General features: G+C 54.8%; 1 protein-coding gene across 8 annotated transcripts in view; it reads left to right on the forward strand.

Annotated features, from left to right (window-relative positions):
- Positions 1-23,441, forward strand: part of TRIM26 (tripartite motif containing 26) — a 139,904-nt gene extending 116,463 nt beyond the window's left edge. For 3 of the 8 annotated variants that reach the window (XM_080665228.1, XM_080665225.1, XM_080665227.1), the window contains exons 3-9: positions 13,208-13,699; positions 13,850-13,945; positions 15,037-15,267; positions 19,392-19,414; positions 19,830-19,945; positions 20,091-20,123; positions 20,537-23,441. In XM_080665228.1, coding sequence (XP_080521354.1) covers positions 13,262-13,699; positions 13,850-13,945; positions 15,037-15,267; positions 19,392-19,414; positions 19,830-19,945; positions 20,091-20,123; positions 20,537-21,222 — 1,623 coding nt within the window. In that variant the 5' untranslated portion in view covers positions 13,208-13,261 and the 3' untranslated portion in view covers positions 21,223-23,441. Of the gene's footprint in view, positions 1-3,568; positions 3,717-12,789; positions 12,892-13,207; positions 13,700-13,849; positions 13,946-15,036; positions 15,268-19,391; positions 19,415-19,829; positions 19,946-20,090; positions 20,124-20,536 lie in introns of those variants that run through there. The other 5 variants (XM_080665226.1, XM_080665229.1, XM_080665230.1 and 2 more) reach the window with 5 other exon arrangements.
- Positions 23,442-23,947: the final 506 nt, after the last annotated feature.

Below are 23,947 nucleotides of genomic sequence, written 5' to 3' on the forward strand. Positions count from 1 at the left end.
ATGATGCATTATGGGGAACTAATTTAGGCGAGGGTTAAAGAAGGCCTTTCTGAGATGCCGGTTGAGCAGAGACAATGTTACCAGACAGGACCCAGGCCGGAGGGGGTCTGCCGGGGCGGTAGAGTGTGGGTGCTTGACTTCATGCAGGAAGAGTTCACAACAAATGTCCAGGTGATTTTGAGGGGATGTTTAATAAGCTGAAGACAGTGAAACAGAACAAGGAAAGGCCTAGGATAGCAGCAGCTGGAGAGCCTCAGCGGGCTGTCTTGGCTCACTGAGAAATAAAAACAGCAACGAAAATGAGACAAAGCCAGGCTGCTATTGGCTCCCTGAAAAGTCAGAGAAAAGGGGCCTTGGAGGCAGGTTCAGGGGGTTCCCCTGCGACAGCTGCTGCTGCACAGTAGGGTTTAGGAGACGCATGCCTTGGGGAAAGAACAGTGTGTGTGCTGCGGAGAGGGGGCCCAGGCTGGGTATTTTGTTTCCTAGGGTTTATAAGGGCTGGAAGTTTAGGGGAGGTCTTAGGGGAGGATCTCAATAGAATATTCATCATCTTAATGCCCCAAAATGAGATTTAGTCCCTTAACTTTGTCTGCCCTTGGGTGTGGCTGGCACAAATGGCACTCACTGGATTTCTGCTGACTCCCTGAGTGGGGTGACTTAGGCTATTTACCCTCTCACTGGGGAGAAGTGTAAATCATTTACTCTTAAGTGTCCTTGGTCAGGGAAGATAGGATTTTGCAATTTGTTAGATGGCTGTAAACTGTTAGTTTACAGTTAACTATCTGTCTCCCTTTCCCTGTTCCACTTGTCCTGGCTGACTGGCCTGTCTCAATGTGGCTGATGAGAAGGGGCAGCCACACAGGGGCTGAAGCACTGGGATTGAGGAGGTGCAAGAGGGTCGCCAGCCCCTCAGGCCCTGCATAGGCCTCTGTTCTCTACAGTGGTCCTGGGAAGAGAAAATTTTAAGCAGGAAAGGGACCTCTACTGCAGGAGGGTGCACAGCAGGATCTGTGGGTGGGGGAAGTACCTCTTAGGAATGGGGAGAAAACAGCTTAGTTTTCTTTTAAGGAACATTTTAAACACACCTGTTTCTACAACACCAGCTAAAGCCTCCAGCACCGAAGGAGGAAAGCATGAGGCTGAAAGAGGTAAAGAATTATGAATTTACTAGGTCATCGGAAACCCAGGGTTGAGTACCCAAATGGCGCCAGCCCCCAGGGGTGGGGGTCAGAGGTTTTAAAGGACTCTAGGCGGGCTTTTTCGGTGGGGAACTCTCTGGGCAGGTCTGGATCCTGGGAAAGTCCAGAAGGGAAAAGATAATGGTCTTAGCAAGTGGAATGTAGTCTAAGCTGAAAGGGAATGTGGGTTGTGAAGTGGTCTAAAGTTCAGTTTCGGTGGGGAGGGGTGGGATCAATTCAATTATTTGATGTGACCTAACAGAGACCAGGCAGCCAGAGTCCTGTGGAATAGGATGAAGTCCAAACGCCTCCCGCCCAGAGACCAGGGGCTGTGAGAGTCACACTGTAACCAGATAATCAATTGGTCCCTACTTGAGCCAATTAAGCAGAGACAGAGTTGAATCCTATATGAGCATTTAACCCATAATGCCAGCGGCATGGGAGAGCAGGTCATCCACAAACATCTGCTCTGCCCCTACCATGAGCCAGCTGCTTATATTGGTGCGAATATGATCCCCCAACATTGGGCTGCCAGTTGCAAGTGTACCCCCCATGTCCTGCGTGGTTCAGGGTTCAGGTTCTGGAGGAGGCGCACACAAATGAAAGAGACTAGACAAGAAAATAAATTGGAAATTGGGGGCCAGGCAGAAGCCCAAGAGAGGACTCCACTTTGCTCTGGCCTTGCCATCCTTTTAATTCAGGTCTGGGGTACACCCATAGCCCTTAGGCAGGCAATTCCAATAATAGCTTGATGATAGCCCATCAGCAAGGATTTACATAAGACTAAAAGGTGGAAGTTGCTTCAGCTCCCTTTGTCTCAACTGGACAGTGGGTGCATGGCTCTGACCCTTGCCAGAGCCTCAAGGTCGACCAGCCTTCCGGGTTCCTTGTCCACCTCTTTCGGCTAGTGAAGGCAATGGGCAGCTTCCAACATATTGGGTAGAAGGATGAAGATTACATGGGGAAGTAGGCAAAAGGGATAAGAATGGGTATGCAAAATGGGCAGTTTACAGGTAATGCGGGCTGGCGGTTTGCCAAGGGGTGGCAGCTCTGATTTCTGCAACAAGGTTGTTAATCTTTCCATGAGAATAGGCAGCTCCCTAATGGGAAGGATGGGCTGCATTTCCAGGTGAGCTCCCAGGTCACATGGGCAACTCCCACCCAGGTCAGAATGCGCCTTCTTTAATCAGAACAACACAATCACAGCTGACAGAGTGTGGTTAATATAATTATAGCTGCTCCCCAATATTCTATTTCTGCCCCTAACACCACTACTGGACAGGAGGTAAAGCATGGGAGTGGATTTCTTCTGAATATCCCGCCCCTGAGATATTCTGAATATCTACCACCAGGCGATAAGCACTGGCTATTCACTTCAAATTCCTTCGCCCCTGTGGGGGAGGGGGGAGGCCCGGCAGATTTTAAGGTGTAGGATCCTGAGCTCACCCTGTCAAGAACCCCGTCCCCCAAAAAACACTTGCTATCTATCACCTTACCCCGCGCGAGGCGGGCGACCTGTGCCCTCACATGGGTCTCCCGTCAAACCTTACGGGCAGGAAACTTGCTGACCCGGAGAACCTTCCCAGCAAGCCGCCAGCTGGCTCGGGAGACGGGGATCCTAATGCGACGGTTCCCTGGACTGGGCCACCCGGCGGCTTGCGTGGCTGCAGGCAGAGCTGGAAGCAAGGCAGACTGAGCGGCCGTGGGGCTCGCTGTGGTCAGCTTCCTGGCCAGGGGCGGCGGGGACGCGCGGGAACCTCTGGAAACTTCCCGAGGACCTTGGGAGCCCGAGTTCCTGGCGCTTTGTGATCTCTGAAGGCAGCACTGAGGGAAACTGGCCAAGTGAGCCAGGCTCAGCCCCGAAGCTGTTGGAACCTGTTTTCCCGTCTGTCGAATGGGGACATGAATGCGTGCTTGGCTTAAGGGTATTTTATGTAAAGCCCCTTACTCATCATCGCCGTCTCAGAAATGAGCTAATTTTTGCAAATAGTCCACTGAGAATATTTGCTTGCTAAAATCCAGCCTGCTCCCGGAAGCAAATTTAGGCTACGTGAGGGCAGAGTCCTATTTCGTGGAGCACAAGTCAAGCGCAGTTTAGCCGCAAGGCACCCAGACTCTGACCAGGGCGGGGCGAGAACCCGGGGGTGGGGATGGGGCCGCGGGGCGGATCCGGCGCGCAGAGTCCCGCAGAGGCTGCGCCGGCGCTGGCTCCCGCGCCCCGCTCCCCGAGCCCCGCGCGCCTGATCCGGCTGCGCGGAAGCCTGATTTCAGTTTCCTTTTCTCGGGCTGACTCACCCCTGCAGCCCCCGAGGAGTTGCCCGGTGATCAGTGACGTAGGGGATCCTGAGCTTCCCATTGGCAGGCGGGGTTGGGCGGGGGCCAATCCGGGCACTGGACGCGAGAAATCTCGGCGGAGCGCCCGGAGGAGCGGGGTGGGAGGCGGGACGCGCGGTCAGGCTGGGTGCTGGCGGAAGGTCGCGACCCGGAACTGACCGCCTGGCCCTCGGCGACGAGGACGCGGCTCCGAGCTAGGCTCTGGTGAGTGGGGGCGTCGCATGAAGAATGCAGCCCCGCGCGCCCCGCCGCTTCCCCCTGCCCCGTGGGCCCCCCTCGCAGTCACGGGCCCCGCGCTCCCCTTCCTCGTGGGCCCCTCTCGCAGTCCCGGGCCCCGCGGGCGCCGAGCCGGCTCGTCGCCGGACGGAAGGAAGCGGCCCTGGTCTGGTTGCTTGGAGCCCAGCCGACCGCCTGCCCCTCACCATGACCAAAGTCATGTTTTCTTTCCTTTTTTTTTAATCCGAATTAACCGGTTAAGTCACGTGTACTTGGAGCTACGGGTCCTCCTTCAGCCCATTAGCACATTAGTATTTCCTGCTGGCTTTCTTCCTGATTTTGGCCTTAGAGTGTGAACAGGCATCTGTGGAGCACATGGGAGGCCAGCACTTCCAAATTCCCAGTGTATTCCAGTTCTGCCGCCACAGCCATTTGTGTTACTCCCGCTGACGGGAGCACAGTCCCTAATGTGCGCGAAGGCCCGTGTCGCCCAGCAGAGCCTCTGGGTTCACTTTAGCCCTTGCGCCACCTCCGCACCTCGCCAGGCCCGTCTGTTACAGGCGGAGGGCCAGCGTTGGGCGCTGTTGCTGAGCAGCTGGGCAGGCAGGTTTCCTTGGTTTTTACCTGCTGCTTCTGCTCCAGGGTCCCACCCAGGTCACTTACTCCCACATTTCCTCACGCCCCCCTTGGGTGGCAGTGTCCCAGGCGTTCCTTGTTTTTGACGACCTCAGTTTTGAGGAATACTGGCCATGTGTATTGTAGGATGCTCCTCTACTGGAATTTGCTGTTTTTCCCCTAAGATTGAACTCATGGGAGGACCCCAAAGATAGATTGCATTTCATCACATCATATCAAGGGTACACACTACCAGCAGTGTTTGGGATTCTTTTACATGGGAAATTTGTCTTAACTTATTCAAGGAAGGGCCTCACAGATGAGGGGCATATCTGATTCAGGCCTTCCCAGGAGCTAGGACTGAGAAAGGAGCATGCACAGGGCAAGGGGTGGGGAGTGGAGCCTGGAGAAGGTTATGTTCCTGGGTATGGTCCTGGTCACTGTATGTGGTGAGCGGGTTGCAAGCTGGACATGTAGTGGGACCAGGTCACAGGGCCTGTGTGCCCTGCTGTGCACTTTGACCTCCGTCGGGAGTGTTGAAGCAGGAGAGTAATAGGATGAGACGGTGTGTTAGGTTCCCTGCAGCACTTTGTAGGAGGTATACCACATCTCACCAAAACTATTGCTATCAGTTCATGTTCTTCATGGAAAGAAATATTTTGACAGTCAAATTATGACATACCATTGATCACATTGATTTTAGTGATACTAAATAATGACTTGGATATCACATTTGATGAAAAATGGTGGTAACTCCCAGTGGATGGCTTAGATCAGTGGTTGGCAAACTGCGACTCGTGAACCACATGCGGCTCTTTGGCCCCTTGAGTTTTTAGCAAAGACCAGCTTAGGAGTACCCTAATTAATAACAATGTACCTACCCTATATAGTTTAAGTTTAAAAAATTTGGCTCTCAAAAGAAATTTCAATCGTTGTACTGTTGATATTTGGCTCTATTGACTAATGAGTTTGCCGACCGCTGGCTTAGATCCTTCCTGCAGGGAATGAATGGTTAGTGCCACTCAATCTCATTAACCCATGGATGTTGAGCTCACTACTCCTTTTATGATCTTGAAAAAACTAAATTTGATAAACTGCTACTTTCTTGTCTGATAGCCACATTGTCAGACATCAGCACAATGGAGCTGCGCACCTGACCCAGAGGTTCGGCCGTGTTTATGGTGCTCTGGTTGCTCTAATAATAGCCGTGGCTTGATGTTGCACATTAAACATGCCAGCTGCTTGCCAAACCTTTATTTCGGTTTGTCCTATTGTAATAGAAAAACTCAGTCCAACACTTACATTCACGTTTATTAACGGATGTGGTAAGAACTCAGATGAACAGCCAGATGACGGGATATATAGGGCGAGGTCTGGGAGGGTTCAGAGTACAGGAGTGTCTGTCCCTGTGGAGTTGGGGTGTGTCCACCTTCCCTGTGTGGACGTGTCTGCCCACCTGGAGGCTCCCCGAATCCTGCACCATTGGGATTTTATGGAGCTTCCTCACACAGGTGTGATCAGTTATAACTCCATTCCCAGCCCCTCTCCCCTCTTGAATGTGGGAGATGGGGCTGAAAATCCCAGGCTTGTATTCATGGCTCGGTCTTTTGGGTGAGCAGGCCCCATCCAGGAGTCTACCCGGAGTTGCCTCAATAGAACAAAAACTGCTCCTAGTGCTCCTATCACCAGGAAATGACCAGGGTTTCAGGAGCCCTGTGTCAGGAACGGGAGCAGAGACCAAAACATATTTTTCTAGTATTTCACACCCCTGAAAGGCCTGGTTATGCCCTCCTACTCCCATTTCTTCGTGGTGATACTGTGACCCAGAAAGGTCAGGAGATCTAGCCCCAGGCTGCACAGCAGAGTAGCTGGGCTAGGTAAAAATCCGGAGCTTAGTCCTAACCCTGACTCTCACTTCCGGCATTGGTTAGAAGGACAGCTGGGGTGAAGAAGACTGCCTGTATTTCCTCACTCATGTCCAGGCGCTGTGGGGAAGGCGCGGTGGCTGAGAGCAGTCGGGGGCTCTGGCCTGGCCTGGCAGGTGAGGGCCAGAGAGGGAACTAACTGCCAATTGCTATTTGCCTTATTACAAGACCTATGTCTAGAATAATCAGGCGTCCTCAAACTACGGCCCGCGGAGGACATTTATCCGGCCTGCCGGGTGCCGCTGCCTGTCCTGCTTAGCAGCCGACTCGTCCCGGGCCCGCAGTGCACATAGGAATTTGTTCATAGTTTTTTTTTTTAAACTATAGTCCGGCCCTCCAACGGTCTGAGGGACAGTGAACTGGCCTCCTGTTTAAAAAGTTTGAGGACCCCTGGACTCTAGATAAACAGGCTTATCTTTCTGCACAAGCTCTTTGTATATTTCAGCCTAGTAACCTTCAAGAACTCTCTGCATTTCAGTCAGGATTCTTTTTTTCCTTCTTTTCAGATGACAGAGAAGCCAAGCCAGCTGGGCATAAGAGCATTGGTTCATGTGATGGGAACGTTCAAGGGTAGGATAGCTCCAGGCACAGCTTGATACAGGGGTTCACTGATGGGCCTGGTTCCTTTCACTTCACCTTCTGGTGGGTTTCATTCTCAAGAAACTGCTCTAGCAGCTTCTAACCATATGACTCAGCTCTTGCAGGTTCTCGAGAAACCACAAGAATCTTTCCCCCATGTCTCAGCGAGGTCTCCTTGTGACTGGCTTTAGTAAGTTGTGTTCTCATCCCTGAAGCCAGCACTGTGGCCAGGGGTCTTGACTAGTCCTCTTGCTGCTGCACTCCTGAGCTGAGGGCGAGCTCGCCTGCAGCAGGGACCCCCAGAAGGGATTGGAAGAATGCAAGCTGGCTGGACCCTCTCCCCAAAAGACAAACCGTTAGAGCACTTACTGTTGGATTAAGGAGCACCTGCTGTAGGATTCTGTTGCCTCTTACTGGGCCTCTCTTGTGTGGTTCTTTTTCTTTCTTTTCTTTTCCTTTTTTCATATCTCTCTCTCTCTCTCTCTCTCTCTCTCTCTCTCTCTCTCTCTCACACACACACACACACACACACACACACACACACACACACACACAGCGGGATTCTATTTTCCATCCCCTAGATTGGCAGAAACTGAAAAGCTGACAATAGCAGGTGTGGGTGCGGCTTGCCTGCTGGTGGGAACGTGCATTGGTGCAGACAGTTGAGGCTGCCTCTCCTCGTCTGTATGTACTAGGATATGTGTGCAGAAGTGAACAGTGTTTGTAATTGTCCCAAACTGGAGACAACCCAGATGGCCATCAAAATAGACTATATCAGAAGTAGAATTCTATAGTCAGAAAGCAATGAAAATGGACAAAATCAGCTGACAATCACATGACTGAACCCCACAAACATGATGTTGGTAGTCCCCCTCCCAAAATGCAATATGACTCCATTCCTCTGAAGCTCAAAGCCCGGAGAAATGAGCTCTGCATACAGAGCTGTCAAACTAGAAGAGAGGGGAGAGCGGTTATTGCCGCTGTAGAACACCATGGCTGCCATGTCTTCCTCTCCTGGTTTCTGTCAAACCTTGGGCTCCCTGACTGGTGGTGACTGCTCTTGCTGGCTGAGGGAGTATGAAGAAGTCACCTTGCTGGAGAGAAGGACACATGGCTGAGATGCTCAGGAAGCCTTTCGTGGGTTTCGGGTGCTCTGTGCCAGCGTCATCCACTTCCTCAGCCAGTGGCCTCTGCAGGCACTGCGTGGATTCTGGGGTGAGGCAGACCATCTCTGAGGTTTGGCAAAAGCTGGTATTAAATCAGTCAGCCCTCGATTGCAGAGAAGTACACTGTGCAGTGTGGGTGTGTCCGGGCTTTATTGGGCCAAGAATGATTTGCCCGAGGAGGTGGCTTCCAGCTGAGACTTTAAGCTGGAAAAGGAGTGGGCTCTGTGCAGAGAGGGTAACACTTGCAAAGGCTCGAAGGGCTGGGCAGGAAAGAGTGTGGCGCATCTTGAGGCTTAGAGAGGGGTCTGCCTTGGCCGTGGGATGGAGTTTGAGGTGGGAAGTGGTAGGAAATGAGCCTGGAGACAAGACTAGCCCGGAGGAGCTGGGGCCTCACAGGGCGTGGGCTGGAGATTTGCCTGTCCCTGGAGCACCTGACGCCAGGAGAGGTGTGAAGCAGGTGGCTCCGCGAGCATCCTTGCATTTGGACACAGGGTCTGTTTGAGGGACTAAAGGCACTCAGCAAGGGAGACAGGCTTCAGTAACTCGGGGGACCCTTGAGCGTTGCATAACCCCCACAAGTAGCTCTGGTTTCAGCTTCCAAAGAAAAGTTCACTCAATTGTGTCCCTAGATTTAAGCTCTGGGAGGACGGGACTTTGCCATATTTGATAGGCACCCAATACATGCCTAGTAACCTGTTGGAGGAATTATGCCACCCTTAAGTGGGGTTCCTACAGGGCATGGAGCTCTCGGCCAGGTACTTTGGAATTGCAAGAAAGAAGGGGATCTTGTTTGGAGCCTCAAACAGGAGCTCGAGAAGCAGGCTAGAGGCTGGATGCAAATGCAGGCCCCTCCACTCACCGCTCTGGGCCTTGAGGTCCACAATTGGGATTCAGTGTCTTCTGGGTTCCTTCTGTAGCAGTAGGAGCCCGAGGCAGCGGGCGGCAGGCAGGAAGGTGTGGGGTGGCAGAAGCCACAGGAAGTTGAGGGAGAGTTTAGCACCAGTTAGGGCAGAGGTTGACAGCTGTTAGGAAGCAAGGGCCTGAGTTCCCATCCTTTCCCTCTGGAATGGGTGGGTTGGAGTGCAGGTGTCTGCCCATAGGTGTGGGCATTCCTGGCAATGCCTCCCTCAGCTTGTTGGTAGCTCACAGTGTCTCTCACAGCCACAATTACGCATGACACCCACAGCCTAAAATGTGCTGCAAGAAATCACATAGTCCCCTCAGCTGTTCTGCTGATGCATGAGGAAAGATGCCCAGGAGGTGGTTATGAGACCGAGGGAGTTCTGGGGAGGGGTGGTTGCAGGGATGGGAACTCAGAAAGGTGGGGGTGTCTCCAGTTCTTCCTGGTTCTGGTGAGTCGCAGCCAGCTTCTGGTGTATTGAGGGGACAGAAGACCTGCTGCCCTGCAGTCGGGTTTCAGAATTCTCATTTGGGTGAAGGGAGGAGGTGGGCTATGTCCTCGCTGAGGTTTTTCCAGCTTGGGGAAGTTTGGAGTGGGTCTGTTTGCATTGGGCCTGAAAGGACTGGGCGTGGGGTGGTGAGCAGCTGTCCGATCTGCCCGGGCCCTGTGCTCCAGTCCTGCTTCCTGTCCTTTAAGATGAGGTGCTCGTGGCCAGTGTCAGTAGTAGCATGCGCCCCTTCACAATGGCCAGCACTGCAGCCTATAAAGCCCTTCCATGTAGGTGACCTCATCCGAGCTTCCGGACAAAGGAGCTGCTGTTAAGGCTCCTTTCACAGTTTGCCTGGGTAGGGAACAGTTCTGGATCACGAGGCATCTGTGCGGGACACAGCTTCCTAGCCATGTGCCCTCCGGCAAGGTGCTTGCCCTGCCGATCCTCAGTGTCCTTAGAAGAGTATCTGGAACGTTGGTAACATAAGATGTAAAAAATGGCTGTACGGTGGGTCCTAAATAAGTGCTGTCTCCAAGCAGTTGTTAGTCACCTGGCCATTGTGCTGCAGAGCCCAAGGCTGAACCTGGATGGTCCACCCACAGATTGACACCTGGGTCTAACACGGGTCCAACGATGCACTGAGCTGCCTTCCGGTGCACGCTGTACTGTGCTGGGGAGCGTGCAGCCCAGCGATGGATGTGAGCATAGACGCGTTTGTCTCCCTTCTCTGGTTGTCACGCTCTCAGACAGATGGTCCTGGACGGGCAATTTGTCTTCAGTTCCTCTGATCAATGCATCACTTCGGCACATGGGCCTTGACTCTTCATGGTGATGAGCACCATGGCCTCTCCATTCGTGATTTTGAACATCTTTGGTACTGCAGACCCTGGATAGAAAGCTAGCCCCTCTCAGAAGGTTTTTCTAACTTCTGTTATTGTGGAACCATTTAAAAGTAAGTTGTAGTTATGCAGCCCTAAGTACTGCAGCCCACACTGCCTAAAATATGGACATTCTCCCCGCCTCAATAAATACCATTTTAAAAATTAACAATAACTTCATAATATGACTCAACACCTAGTCCTTTGTCAAATTTCCTTAGTTGTCCCAAAACTATTTTTATGCCTCTTTAAAAAACAACAAAACAAAACAGTAGACGCCTGGCTTGTGTGGCTCAGTGGTTGAGCATCAACCCATGAACCAGGAGGTCACAGTTCCATTTCTGGTCAGGGCACATGCCTGGGTTGAGGGCTTGATCCCCAGTAGGGGGCGTGCAGGAGGCAGCTGATCGATGTTACACTCTCACATCAATGTCTCTCGCTCTCCCTTGCTCTCTCTCTAAAACATCTTTAAAAATGGATTCTATATAATAAAAGCATAGCATGCAAATTGTCCCCTCGACCGGAAGTTCATCCAGGAGTTCGACCAGGGGGCAGGGCCGGCCAGGGAAAGGGAGGGAGGCCCCGCCCCCCGCAGCCTCTAGGGACCCTACCAGCGCACAAATTTTGTGCACTGGGCCTCTAGTAAGTAAATAAAAGAGCAGGCCAGTTTTTGTGTGGAATGTCCTATCTTTTGGACTTAGCTGATTGTTTCCTCATGATGTGTTTTAGCTCATTCCTCTTTCCCTCAGATCTTCTGTTAACTGGAAGTTAGGTCTAAAGGCCTGATTCAGTTCATTTAGGTCAAACATTTGTGGCAGGACTACTTGTAAGGTAACGTGTCATTCATAGGCACCACAGGGTAGTCATACGGGGAGTGTGTGCCACTCGTCCCTCTCAGCGAGGGCACTGGTTGAGGTGATCGCAGGTCTCCTTTATCAAGGCGCATTAGGAAGCACTAACCCAGTGGGAGGTACTTTGGCTCCGTGGGACTATCCTGTCCCCCAGCACCTCATGGCTTTAGCATCCAGGAAAGATCCTGTCTTATCATGAGGATGTTTTTCTAATCTGCTACCCCTCCTGCACTAACTCGCCACTCTTCTTCTGTGACCCCTAGACTGTTTTATTTTTTGAATACGTGTGGGATTGTGTTCATACGGTTTCCGGGGTTTAAAGCTGCATCAGAGCCCGCATGCCTGGGTGGAGGAGGCTGTTCTTGCAAGGGCGGTGCCTGGCTGGCAGGCTGTTGGGGCACTGTGGCTGACTCTTCACAGTCCTCTCATCCTTCCGGGAACTGTAGCAGAAGGAAGTCCCAGTCCCAACAGAGCAAAGGAAATGGCCTCCACCTTTAACCTCGGAGCCCTCCACGGGGTGCTGGAGCCCTCCATGGGGTGCCAGCAAGGGACTCCCAGCCCAGGACTCCTCTCTACAGCTTGTCCCCAGCAGGCAGACAGGGAGCTGGCCTGGCCCTGTCTATGACTTTGCTAGCCTTATTACCCTAAACATTTTACTACCTCGTTTGCAACCCCGCCCCTTCATTTGAGCTTTGTGTGTACCTGTGGAGCGTGCAGTAGCCTTGCTGGCAGTGTGCCAGTTCCCCGCCTGGCCAGCACTCACTACACAGAGCACTGATGTCTCACTTCAGGTCCTCATGAAGTGGATATTACATCCATGCTTTGTTTTTCCTTTGGGTCTTAGAGCCTGGGGGTCATTTCTAGCTCATTCCTGTCACTGCATGAAAGGGCACGAGGACCACTGGGCTCTGTTGCATTGGACTTTCAGCGGACACAGTCCTGATGGCATTGACTTCTGGCGCGTGTGCACTCGCTCCAACCTCGCAGTGGCCCGTGTGCCCCCTGCTGCCCTCTGTTGCCCTCTTGCGACTCCTGGACTGCTCAGTGCAGCCAGGATTCACAGCAGAGCAAGTTCTCGCCCTGCCCCTCGAGCACTTCCTCTCTCACTGCCGCTTTCCCTCTCGTTCTGCCTCGAGCTCAGAACACTCCTAGACTTGGAGCCAGGGTCTGCATTCTCTCCTAGACTTCTTTCTGTGTGTGGTCTCATGGTCAGGACTTGCAGCATAATGCTTTCACTCCGCCCACTCAGGAAACCTGGAAGGTAAGTTTCACCTCCCACTTTGGGTGGCTACACAGGCTCAGAGTTCTTAGAAGAGTTCTCTATTGTCACACAGAGTCAGGGCAGCAGGCCGCTGTCGGGTCAGGAAGTGGGCCAGGGCAGCAAAGGTAAATGGACTGAAGTCCTGCTGTGCTCAGCGGGGGACCGGGCACGGCTGGGCATCCCTGCCCTCGGTTTCAGTGAGCCCAGCCGGGACAGTCCACCTTGTTCCTTGCAGGGCGGCCGGGACAGCTCTGTGGGGAGGCACAGCTGGGAGCGAGTCCAGTGGTCGGGTGCTCTGCAGGCCCCAGTCGAGTCTCACTGTCTGGGGATGAGAGCCAGACCCAAAGCCAGAGCTCACACTGCTGGTGCTTCCTGGGTCTTGTAAAGAGCCCCAGTGCTCAGTCTTTGAAACCTGAAGGAGTAGCTGACTGGGGCCCCGGAGTAGCTGTGCGGCCTGTGACTACCCAGCTGAGAGCACTGCCTAGTGGATGTTGCAGGTTTGTGTATTTGTCATGAGTTTCCCAGCAGAGCCCGCGGGTCCCCGTTCTGTCATAGTTGCATCAGCTGATGGAAGGAAAGGGCCTGGAGGCAGGACTGCTTTCCCGACCCTACTCTACCAGGCTGCGCCCTCTGGCCTCCGTTTCCTCATCTGTAAAGTGAGGGGTGGACTAGATGGTCAGTAAGCTGCTCTCACGTTGCTCTTTGGTGCGCCTGTGGGAGCTGTAAGTCTGCTGCTTGCTGGGGTGGCCCTGTGTGGGCTGCCAGCTCCACCCTCTGCTGGGTCTGCTCTTGATTCCATGTCTGGTCTCCAAGGAGCAGGAGCCCCACTGGTGAGCAGAGGCCCTCTGAGCCAGGACCAAGGACAGCATGGCTACGGCTGCGCCGCTGCGCAGCCTGGAGGAGGAGGTGACCTGCTCCATCTGCCTGGATTACCTGCGGGACCCGGTGACCATCGACTGTGGCCATGTCTTCTGCCGCAGCTGCACCGCCGACATCCGCCCTGCCTCGGGGGGCCGCCCTGTCTGCCCCCTCTGCAAGAAGCCTTTTAAGAAGGAGAATATCCGCCCCGTGTGGCAGCTGGCCAGCCTAGTGGAGAACATCGAACGGCTGAAGGTGGACAAGGGCAGGCAGCCGGGGGATGCAGCCCGGGAGCAGCAGGACGCGAGGCTGTGCGAGCGGCACCGGGAGAAGCTGCACTATTATTGCGAGGATGATGGGCAGCTCCTGTGCGTGCTGTGCCGGGAGTCCCGGGAGCACAGGCCCCACATGGCCGTGCTGCTGGAGAAGGCCGCCCAGCCCCACAGGGTAAGCCCTCACCACATGGCACTGCCTACCTGGAGGCCGGCCTGGCCCACAGCCACTGCAGGCTTCTTGCCGGCCCAGGGCTCAGCCTGAGTCCACCCCGCTGCCCCAGCCCAGAGCGTCCACCTGTCCCCATTGCTTGTCTTTCTGCAGGAAAAAATCCTGAACCACCTGAGTATTCTAAGGAGAGACAGAGACAAAATTCAGGGCTGTCAGGCGAAGGGAGAAGCTGATATCCTGGCTGCGCTGGTAAGTGAGGCTGTGAGAGGAAGCCTGAGGCTGTGGCCTGGCAGCGGGCACTCTGGGCTGGTCAAGGAGCAAGCCAGCCTGCCCAGCATCTCTGGCCTCAGCCTGCTTCCTGATCTGAGGGGATTGCCTAGATGTCAGCTAAGGTCCCTCCTCTGTGACTCACCTCAGCTGTGGGGCCACCTCTGGTCACTGCTTCTCTTCTGTGAGGGCGAGCCAGGGTGCGGGGACCACGAAAGGCTGGCTCTGCTCTCCCTTTCAGAGGAGAGACGTGGTTGCTGCGGCAGTGGGGCCAGTGGGCTGGAAGGAGGGCCCTGGCCTGGGACTAGAAGAAGGGCGGGCTGAGGGTGCCGGTGGGCCACCCCCACCGCCATGACAGGCAGCACCTGTGCGCTTCGGTAGACATGGTGTCAGGAGGAAAACTGAGAGGCGGGTTCCAGTTTTCTCTGGGAAGTGGGCATTGCAGGGATGTTGGGGCCAGGCCTGCTGTGAGTCACTGGGCCCTGGGAGAGGGAGAGAGTGAGGCAGGAGACACAGCTCAAGTTCAAGGAGCACCTCCAGGCCCTGGTGTGTGTGGATGCAGCCCACCCTCAGTCAGCGGGCACAAGGACACTGACCAGATCCCCGCCTGGACTTGCAGTGAGATTCGGGGGCAGGCAAGGTCATGGTCCCTGAGCACAGACATTGCGCAGACTTGCTGAGGTCACTGGTGCGGCCCTGCGTGCAGGGCCCGGTGCTGGAGTGAGGGTTGGTCGGCTTGGAGGAGAGCAGTCAGCGAGCTTCCTGGAAGAGGTGGCGGCAGAGACTAGTGTTCAGGAGGCCCTAGAACATACTGTTCTCCTGGAACCGGTAACAGTCTGAGCAGGCAGGCAGAGTTCCAGTCCTCAGGTCCTGCTTCGGGCTTGGTGGACTGCTCTGTGACTGACTGACTTCTTTGAGGAGGGAGGTTGGCCCAGGGATGCGTGAAAGGCCCCCAGCCTGAGCTTGGGATTTGTGGGTGGGAAGAAGAGCCACCTGGCGCCACTTACACTAGATCCTGCAGGGATTTTCCACTGCCAGGCAGAGGCGTCACCCTTGCCCTTCCTACCCCACAGCAGAAACTCCGGGAGCAGAGGCAGCACGTCGTGGCCGAGTTTGCACAGGGCCACCAGTTCCTTCGGGAGCGGGAGCAGCACCTGCTGGACCAGCTGACCAGGCTGGAGCAGGAGCTCGCCGAGGGCAGGGAGAAGTGCCAGGCCAGGGGCAGCGGGGAGCTGGCCCGGCTGGCGCTGGTCATCTCCGAGCTGGAGGGCAAGGCCCAGCAGCCGGCTGCAGAGCTCATGCAGGTGAGAAGCCTTCCCAGGGCAGGGCCGGGCACCAGGGCCGGGCACAGGGCCACAGGCCCTGTCCTGCTACGGGCTTGTAGGACCTTGGGGGCCTCGGCTTTCTTCTCTGAAAGAAAGCTCTGCCCACTCATTCCAGTAACCCTGCTCTACCCACTCATTCCAGTGGTTGCTTGAGCATAAAGTGCGATTGCCGGGTTCTTTCTCAGCATCTACCCGGGTTCAAAGAATCTGGAGAAGGGGCTGTGCATAAATGAATGAGAGAGACTAGACAAGAAATATGAATTTGGAAGGCATTTTGGAGGGCCAGACGGAAACTTAGTTCTAGTGACTAAGCTCTCTGAATCTCCGGACCCCTGGCTTTTTATTAACACATTTTGCTTGTAGCAAAGAAGATGTACATATCAAAGGTAAGGTTTGGTAAACAATAAAGGATTATCAGGTTAGGGGGAACTGCCCTCAGCTGTCTGGCAGCAGGCAATAACATGCAAATCTTCAGCCCTGCTAAAGCCCCAAGGTTCATCAGTCTTTTGATGAACTTCTTGCATAATTATGACCTGCTGGAATTAGCCTCCAGCATGCGATAGCTGGCATGGTGTCACTTCAAAAAGTAAATTTTCTATGAAGTTTAAAAATATTGAGATGGAGGGGAAGGTTACTAGTATTTTTATTGCTATCTTCCATACTCATCACTAGCATCATGAGCCTGTCTTCCGACAAGTCTCACGCCCTGGCAGAGACTCGTCCATGGAAGCTCTTTGTGGCTCTAGAGCTGAAGCTGTGAAAGCTGGGGTAGGGCGGTCACGGCAGAGAGGGCCGGAGGGTCAGTGTGGGTGAGTTTTTCTCTGGGACTCGGAGCCACTGCAGGGCAGAGATGGACACAGGTGAGTTGCCTCTGGAATGCTTCCTGATGCTGAGAAAGGAGGAGGCCTGGACCGGAGGACAGACATGTGGCCAAGCTGAAATGGCTCCACAAGTCCAAACTCCGAGCCTCCCAGAGGAGTCGGTCCTGCAGGCAGGGCTCAGCGCCGTGGGGACTCGCCCCTCCCTCTGTTCTCGTGTGCCAGGGAGGCCGATATGGCGGTCCCTCCCCTTGCGTGGTTGGGGTGGCTGGGCCTGTGTCGGCCTTAGAGATGCTGTTCCAGGCCAGTGGCAGGCAAACCGGTAGCTGGCGGAGAGGGCAGGGCACATTCTCGGTGTCTGGGCCAGCATGGACCTGGGCGGCAGAGGCTTCGCCCTCTCCATCCTCGTGAATGCAGGACTCGGGACTGGCAGGGCTTTAGTCCTTCAGTGCAGCCCGCACATGGCCGCTGAGGGCCAGAGAGCTCCCGCCCGGTGCCTCACTCCCAGCCTCTGTGCTCTCGTGCTTTTCTCTCCTGTAACCAGTGTGTGTCTCTGGCTCCGCCCTTTTCTACAGATATCATTCTGTTGCCTCAAATTGCTCTCAGACTCTGGCTGGGTCACTTGCTGCCTCTCCCCTCCCCGTGTCATCTCCTTCCCCTTCAGGGATGAGCATCCTTCCTTCCCCACGGCCACCACTGGCCCGTGCACTGTGCATGGAGCAGAGGGTGCTGGGTGCTGGTGGGCCGACCTGCAGTTGCGTGTGCCCTGGGGGTGCTCACCACTTCACCCACAGGAGCTGTGAGGGCAGCGGAGGCCCAGCCTTCAGGGCCCCCAAGAGCCTCAGATTGAAGCCTTGCCTGGGGTTGGGGCGGGCAGAGAGTTGGGCGTCTGCTTCAAGCCGGTGTAGGAAATAGAATGCAGGGTGTTGTCTATGTTTGTTTAGATTTTGCTCGTCCGCCAACCCCTTAGTTGTCATACTTCCCAGGGTTATTTGACCGCCAGTGGGCAGGAAGCCTGAGGTGCTGCAGAACGGGAGCTGGTGCACAGGTCTGCTGGGGGCACGTGGGTGACAGGAAGCAGCAGACTAAAGGTGCACAACAGGCTTTTGACCAGGGGACAGAAAAGGAAAGGAAGCTCTCTGGACTGGGGACCTCATGACGGTGCTAAAGGGGGAAAGGGAGAGGAGTGGCTGGAAGGCGCCGACGTCCTCTCCGTCCAGCCCTGGGCAGACCTCTGTGGTGCCCACTGCGGGTTGCCTTCCTTGCCCGGGAAGAGCCCTTTGCGATGCTCTCGTCAGCACCCAGGCCTTTGCTCAGCCGGGTGGGCCGCGCATGCTGCCTGCCTCACCACCTATCGTGGGAGGCCTGTTTGTGGCTGCAGGTGGCCTGCACCGCCAGGTCCCCTCTGTGTCCTTGGGGAGGAGGGTTCCTGCACTGGTGTCCAGTCCCACCCTCTCCGGACACTCAGCACCTTTATCCCTTAAGCGGCTCCCACTGCCCATCCGTTTGCCCTTTTGCACCACATCCTTTTGCAGACTTGGCACTCACTGCCTCAGACTTGCCGCCCAGCCCTCCAGCTGCTTGGACTTCCTGTTTTGAGGAAGGATTGGCTAGAAACGCAGCGGGGTCTGGTAGCTGCTTCCTGGTGAGGACAGGTGTAGCTCTGACCTCTTTCGTGACCTTCCCTGCAGCAGACCCGCTGCCTCCCCAGACGTTCTGGACATTCAGCAGTAGCCACAACCGCCCATGCATTTGGTCCCCAAACCTCTGCCCTCCCAGGCCCCTCTGCTCTTCCTCCTGCCCATGGCTCCCTGGCACGCCTCAGGTGATCCCGTAATGTAAAGCTTTGTGGTGTTGACCGCTGGTCTCTTCCCCTGCAGGTCCGCTCTAACGGGGAGAGATGGGCAGCTCTTTCACTGCTGTAACCCAGGCTGCTAGAGCAGGGCCTGGCATGTATGAGGCGCTTAGGATTTGTGAATGAGTGAAATGAAGGCAAAACATAATGTAGACTGCTGCGGAGGCTCTAGACCAGGGGTGGGCAAACTTTTTGACTCGAGGGCCACAATGGGTTCTTAAACTGGACCGGAGGGCCGGAACAAAAGCATGGATGGAGTGTTTGTGTGAACTAATATAAATTCAAAGTAAAGGAGCGGAGGGGAGACCAAGAGAACCGGATAGAACAGCCGGATCTGGCCCGCGGGCCGTAGTTTGCCCACGGCTGCTCTAGACTCACAAGGGAATAACCAGCACCTCACAAGAACCCCTCGCCTTCCATCCTCTCTCTGTCACCCACAGCAGCCCGGTCTCCCTCCTCCAGCCACGGCCCGCCCGTCGTGCTCTGTTGGCCTGCCTCAGACATACCTGGGTCCCTGTCTCCCCTGCCACGGTGGCTCCGACCCATTGCCATCTCCCCCTGGTCCACAGCAGCAGCTTCCAGGCAGCCCCCAAGTTCACGCGGCCTCCCTCGGCTATGCTCAGGACGGCCACGTGGTGGGTGGCGGGGGCTCTGGCCAGCGACTGTGTCACACTCCAGTGCCGGGACTAGACTGAACAAGGTCGTTTGTCTCTGTCTCTCAGGAGCCGTTCCGTGTGGGGGGCCTGGGCTGTCAGGGGGCTGTGAGTTCATCAGAGCTGGTGACTTCCTCTGGTTCCACTCACTTCAAGGGACCTTGTCCTCAGCTGTGTTGTCAAAGTGGGGCTCGCCACCTAAATATTCAGAAGTCAGCCAAGGGAAAGCGGAAGCAGAAAGCAACTTCCTTTTTGTAAAGGACATGACCCCAAAGTTGTAGTCATTGCTTCCCTTTACGTCTCATGGCTGGAGCTTAGTCTCATGACCAGACCTGATTACAAGGGACTATGGGAAATGGAGTTTTTTGCTGGGTTCTATTATTAAAAGGAAGAAGGAGAGAATGGATCCTGGAGTCACAGCCACATGAAAGCTCCCCTTCCTGAAACCCGGGGTGGTGTATTGCTATCCGTGGAACGAAGTTTAAACTCCCTGCTGTTCCTGTTCAGCCTGCATGGCCTGGCCCTGCCTCCCTCGCCGTCCCTTCCCACCTTCCCACCTTCACCTGGCCAGCACCTCCCACTTCCAGTCTGCACCGGGTGCTGTCACCGCAGGGAAGCCGGCCCTGCCCGGCTGCCCCAGTTGCTCTCATTATTTTGTTTCCCTTTTACCCAATACTCCACCAGAACCGCATAAGGAAGGGCCCGCGTCCATCTGTGATGTGCTGGCGCAGGTGAGTGAGGTCCGACTCGCTGATCCTGTGCTTTCTTCCCTTCCAGGATACCAGGGACTTCTTGAGCAGGTAACAGAGCTTCTTCGCTGGAGTGTGCCTTGCCCTGCCCATGCCCGTACTGCTCAACTTTTCCTTGACCTTGAGCCATTTGAATGAATGGGGAGTGAAACGTTACCAAAGGTGCCCACACCCATGGTTCCTCCTGGGAAGCAAGAACCACCTGAACCTGAGTCTCACTGTCCACAGAGCAAGCTCTCTGTGGCGCCCCCCCTCGGCCTGCTCTCCTTGTCTGGGATGGTCAGGTGGCGAGGGGAGAGGTGGCTCCGGGAGCTGAAGGGCTCTGGGGTTGAGTCTGCTGACACTCGCAGCTCTGTCTCTGGCCTGTTCCTCTGTCTGCGGGGGGATCCTGTTCCTCCCCCTTCAGGCTTGTTCTGAGGGTTGAGAGGAATGCAAGAGCAGCTGAGGTTACATCTCCTCTCCTCAGGTACCCACGGAAGAAGTTCTGGCTTGGGAAACCTATTGCTCGGGTGGTGAAGAAAAGGACAGGAGAATTCTCAGATAAACTCTTGTCTCTGCAGCGAGGCCTGCGCGAATTCCAGGGTAAGGCTGGGGAGCGCCTGGGGCGAGAGCAGGGGCTGGGCTGGACTTGGGGAGGGTCCTGCTCTCGGGGCTCCGAGGCTGTGTCGAGGAGCAGTGAGCATGGTGCTGGGCCTGTGGGCCATCGCTGTCCTTCTCTTCTCCGCAGGGAAGCTGCTGAGAGACTTGGAATATAAGACGGGTGAGTGTCCAGCAGGTGGTTACCCCGGAGATGGTGGCTGCCCCCTGCCGGAGTCCCCTCATGCCACAGGGAGAATCTTCCAGCGGCAGAGCTCAAGCCCCACTTCATCTCTGACCACTGTCTGCTCTCCGCTGCAGTGCAGGCTCCACGACACTGTCTGGCCTTCTCCGCCCCGTGTCCGTGTCTGGGTTTTCCAGCCTCACAGGGCCTGCCGCCAGTCCCTTCCCTGACTCACATTCTTCTCATCGGCCTGATCACATGCTTCCGTATTCGGAGCCCACTTGGAGGGCAGCCTAGGCCAGGGCGTGCCCTGCGTGCGGGACACGGTGTGACTGGCCCCTGGGGTGGTGCAGTGTGGCAGCCCTGCCATGAACACCACTGGTGACACTGTTACTCCACCTCTGTTCCCACAGTGAGTGTCACCTTGGACCCGCAGTCAGCCAGCGGGTACCTGCTGCTGTCGGAGGACTGCAAGTGTGTGACCTACAACAGCGGCTTATACCACTGCACTTACCTGCACCCCCAGCAGTTTGACTGTGAGCCGGGGGTGCTGGGCAGCAAGGGCTTCACCTGGGGCAGGGTCTACTGGGAAGTGGAGGTGGAGAGGGAGGGCTGGTCCGAGGATGAAGAGGACGGGGACGAGGAGGAAGAGGGGGAAGAGGAGGAGGAAGAGGAGGCTGGCTATGGAGATGGATACGACAACTGGGAAACAGATGAGGATGAGGAATCATTGGGAGACGAAGAGGAGGAAGAGGAGGAAGAAGAAGAGGAGGAAGTTCTGGAAAGCTGCATGGTGGGCGTGGCCAGAGACTCTGTGAGGAGGAAGGGAGACCTCTCCCTGCGGCCGGAGGACGGGGTGTGGGCGCTGCGCCTCTCCTCCGCGGGCATCTGGGCCAACACGGACCCTGAGGCCGAGCTCTTCCCGGCAGCGCGGCCCCGGAGAGTGGGCATCGCCCTGGATTACGAAGGGGGCACCGTGACTTTCACCAATGCCGAGTCGCAGGAGCTGCTTCACACCTTCACGGCCACTTTCACTCGGCGCCTGGTCCCCTTCTTGTGGCTGAAGTGGCCTGGAACACGTCTCCTGCTGAGACCCTGAGCCCCTGCTGCCTGCCCTGGCCCCCACCTCGTGGGTCTCCTCTGGAATTCCAGGACTGAAGGCGGAAGGAGATGCCTGGCCCAGCGCCTGAAGGAGGGAAAGGAGGGACCCCACGGCCACTGCTGCTCCACCCACACTGCAGGGCCCCTCTTCTCCCACCTCGCCTCCGGGGTTCTGTGCAAACTTCCAACCTGGCTCCTCCCCCTCCCTCCTGTGGCCTTTGACCCAGCCCTGCACTGTCCTTGCCAAGTAAGAGGCCAGGCAGCACTTTCTTGCCCAGCGTAGCATTTCATGCCACATGTCCTTGGGAAAGACTAGTGGACTGTCCCACCCCGGCCACTGCTGTCCCCAGATCTCATAGCTTCCCCTCATCCCGGCCACTCTGCTGCCTTCCCTGACACTTACAGAGCTGCCCCGACGCAGAATGAAACATCTAGGAAAAGGCTGCAAACGGACGAAAGGAAAGCCAGCGAGGCCTCCCTGGCATTGGAGTCGTGTCGAGGGCAGAGATCACGCTCTTCAGAGACCAGGGCTGTGCGTGTGCGGTCCAGACGGTGGAGGTGGGGCTCCTGCAGCCACGGGGGTCTTGGGGATGGTCTACATACCTTGGCTTTGGGATGACAGTTGTAACCAGTGATCAGTAAGTGACCTCCTGGGTTGGTCCTGGTGAGGAGAGTTTGTAAACACCCAGGATGTCTTGCTCTTCGTGGTCCATCTGGAAGCACAGGGCGAACATCCCCTCGAGCAGAGCCTCCCCGCCGCAGGGCTGGACCAGCTTCTCCAGTGGGGCACTCGGCTCCCACACCGCACCCATCCTCCGGGCGCAGGCTGGGGAGAGCAGGCAGTGGGTGTCCACAGGCCTACGTGCCTATATGTCACGAGAGGAATTAAAGCAAATCTGCCCACAGGCCCAGCCTCTGTCCAGGCCCCATAGTGCCCACAAGCTCCCTGCTCCAGCCAGATCACCTCGCAGCTGCCCTTCCTTGGCGGGCACTCTGCCTGCCCTGCCCTGAGCGGCTGCCCCCCACCTCTGGACCACAATGCCCCCTTCGCCAGCACACCCTCCATGCCACATGCTCCCTCTATCACGCACGTCTGACTTATGTCTAGTTCTGTAAGCTCTTGGAGGGCGGGCACCATAGCTTGTATTTCTCTTGTATTCTCCATGGCACCTAGTGCAGTGCTACGCAGAGTAGGTGCTCAATAAAACCTTGTTGGACAGCTGGGTTCCAGTGAGTTTCATTACAACTCAGATGCTCAGGGCCTTCTCTGTCTGAACACAAAGGTTCCTTTGGCAGCAGTGGCTCAGCTTCCACTGGAGCCTTCAGAACTCAGGCTTTGCTGTCTGTCCTTCACACGCGTTGTCACGGCTGGAAAGACCCCAGGGGACCCAGGCCAGTCAACATGGGTCCAGCATGTGCACAGGACGAGGCTCCCTGGGAAGTGTGTCATTCCCCCAGCACCCCCAGATCCTTCTATGGAGAGTAAGCAGTGCCCCAAAGGATTCTAGTTGCAGCCTGACATCAACTGACTGGCCATTTCCTTGTTCTGAGTTTTTCTTGTTGCCATGTTAGAGCGAAGGGGCCACACGTGTGTGCCTGAGACTCGCTGCTCAAACAGCATACTTCCTGCTGGGACTTTCGTTGCTGACTTATTCATGCTTTTTTATTTATTTCTCTTCTAAATACATATATGCAAAATGTGTCAATTGTTAGAAATGAGGCATGTATACCAATTAAAAGGCCCATTAATCCGCCCTGGCCGGTTTGGTTCAGTGGATAGAGCATTGCCCTGCATACTGAGGAGTCCCAGGTTTGATTCAAGTCAAGGGCATGTGCCTTGGTTGCGGGCACATCTCCAGTGGGGGGTGTGCAGGAGGCAGCTGATCGATGTTTCTCATGGATGTTTCTAACTATCCCTCTCCCTCCCTCTCTGAAAAAAAAAAAATCAGCAAAATACATTTTAAAAAATAAAAGGCTCATTAATCCACATTTGAATCCTGGTAGACAAATTACTAGCATATTGGATATTTAAATTTATTTTGTTGATTGATGTGGATTGCTCTCTAAAGTGCTCTATTAATCTATTGTTTATGGAATAATTTCATAATTCTCAAAATGCCTTTTATCCTTGGAAAGAATTTTTGTATAAGATTTCTGAAACTTTTTAAGGTGATCATTGTATAATTAAAAACTAAGTTATTAAATAAGGAACATTTCCATTTGAACAATATATTAATGCTTTCAGGTTATTTTTGCTTTAATGAGTTTTATGAGCATCATACTTCCAAAATAAACTGGAAAAGATAAATAAGTTTCAGCATAAAAGACCCTTGCAAAATAATAAAAGTGTTCCCTGTACTAACGTACCACCTTAGTGTAGAAATTTGCCAGTAAGAGTTATTCAACAAATTCTTTTGAAACTTTGAATTTTTTATATTCATGTTTTCAAAGTTGTCTTTTATGAATTAATAGCTGCACATGTAGTAACACATATCTGCAATACTATTGCAGAAGACAGCCCCGTCCCGTTGCTCTTCCACAGGCAGTTCATCCTTGCAGCAGACTATGTTGGTGCTGACCTTCATTTTTTTCCAGGTGACATGAGTTTGGGGTCTTACCCTCTGTTTCCACTTGGGAGGGTAGATGGAGCTCGGTTCCTGTCACCACATACACCCCACCCTTCATCACAGACGTGCTCAGTAGGCTCTTCATTATGTCTAAAA

This window comes from Plecotus auritus, assembly GCF_963455305.1.
Source record: "Plecotus auritus genome assembly, chromosome: 4".
Classification (NCBI taxonomy): domain Eukaryota; kingdom Metazoa; phylum Chordata; class Mammalia; order Chiroptera; family Vespertilionidae; genus Plecotus; species Plecotus auritus.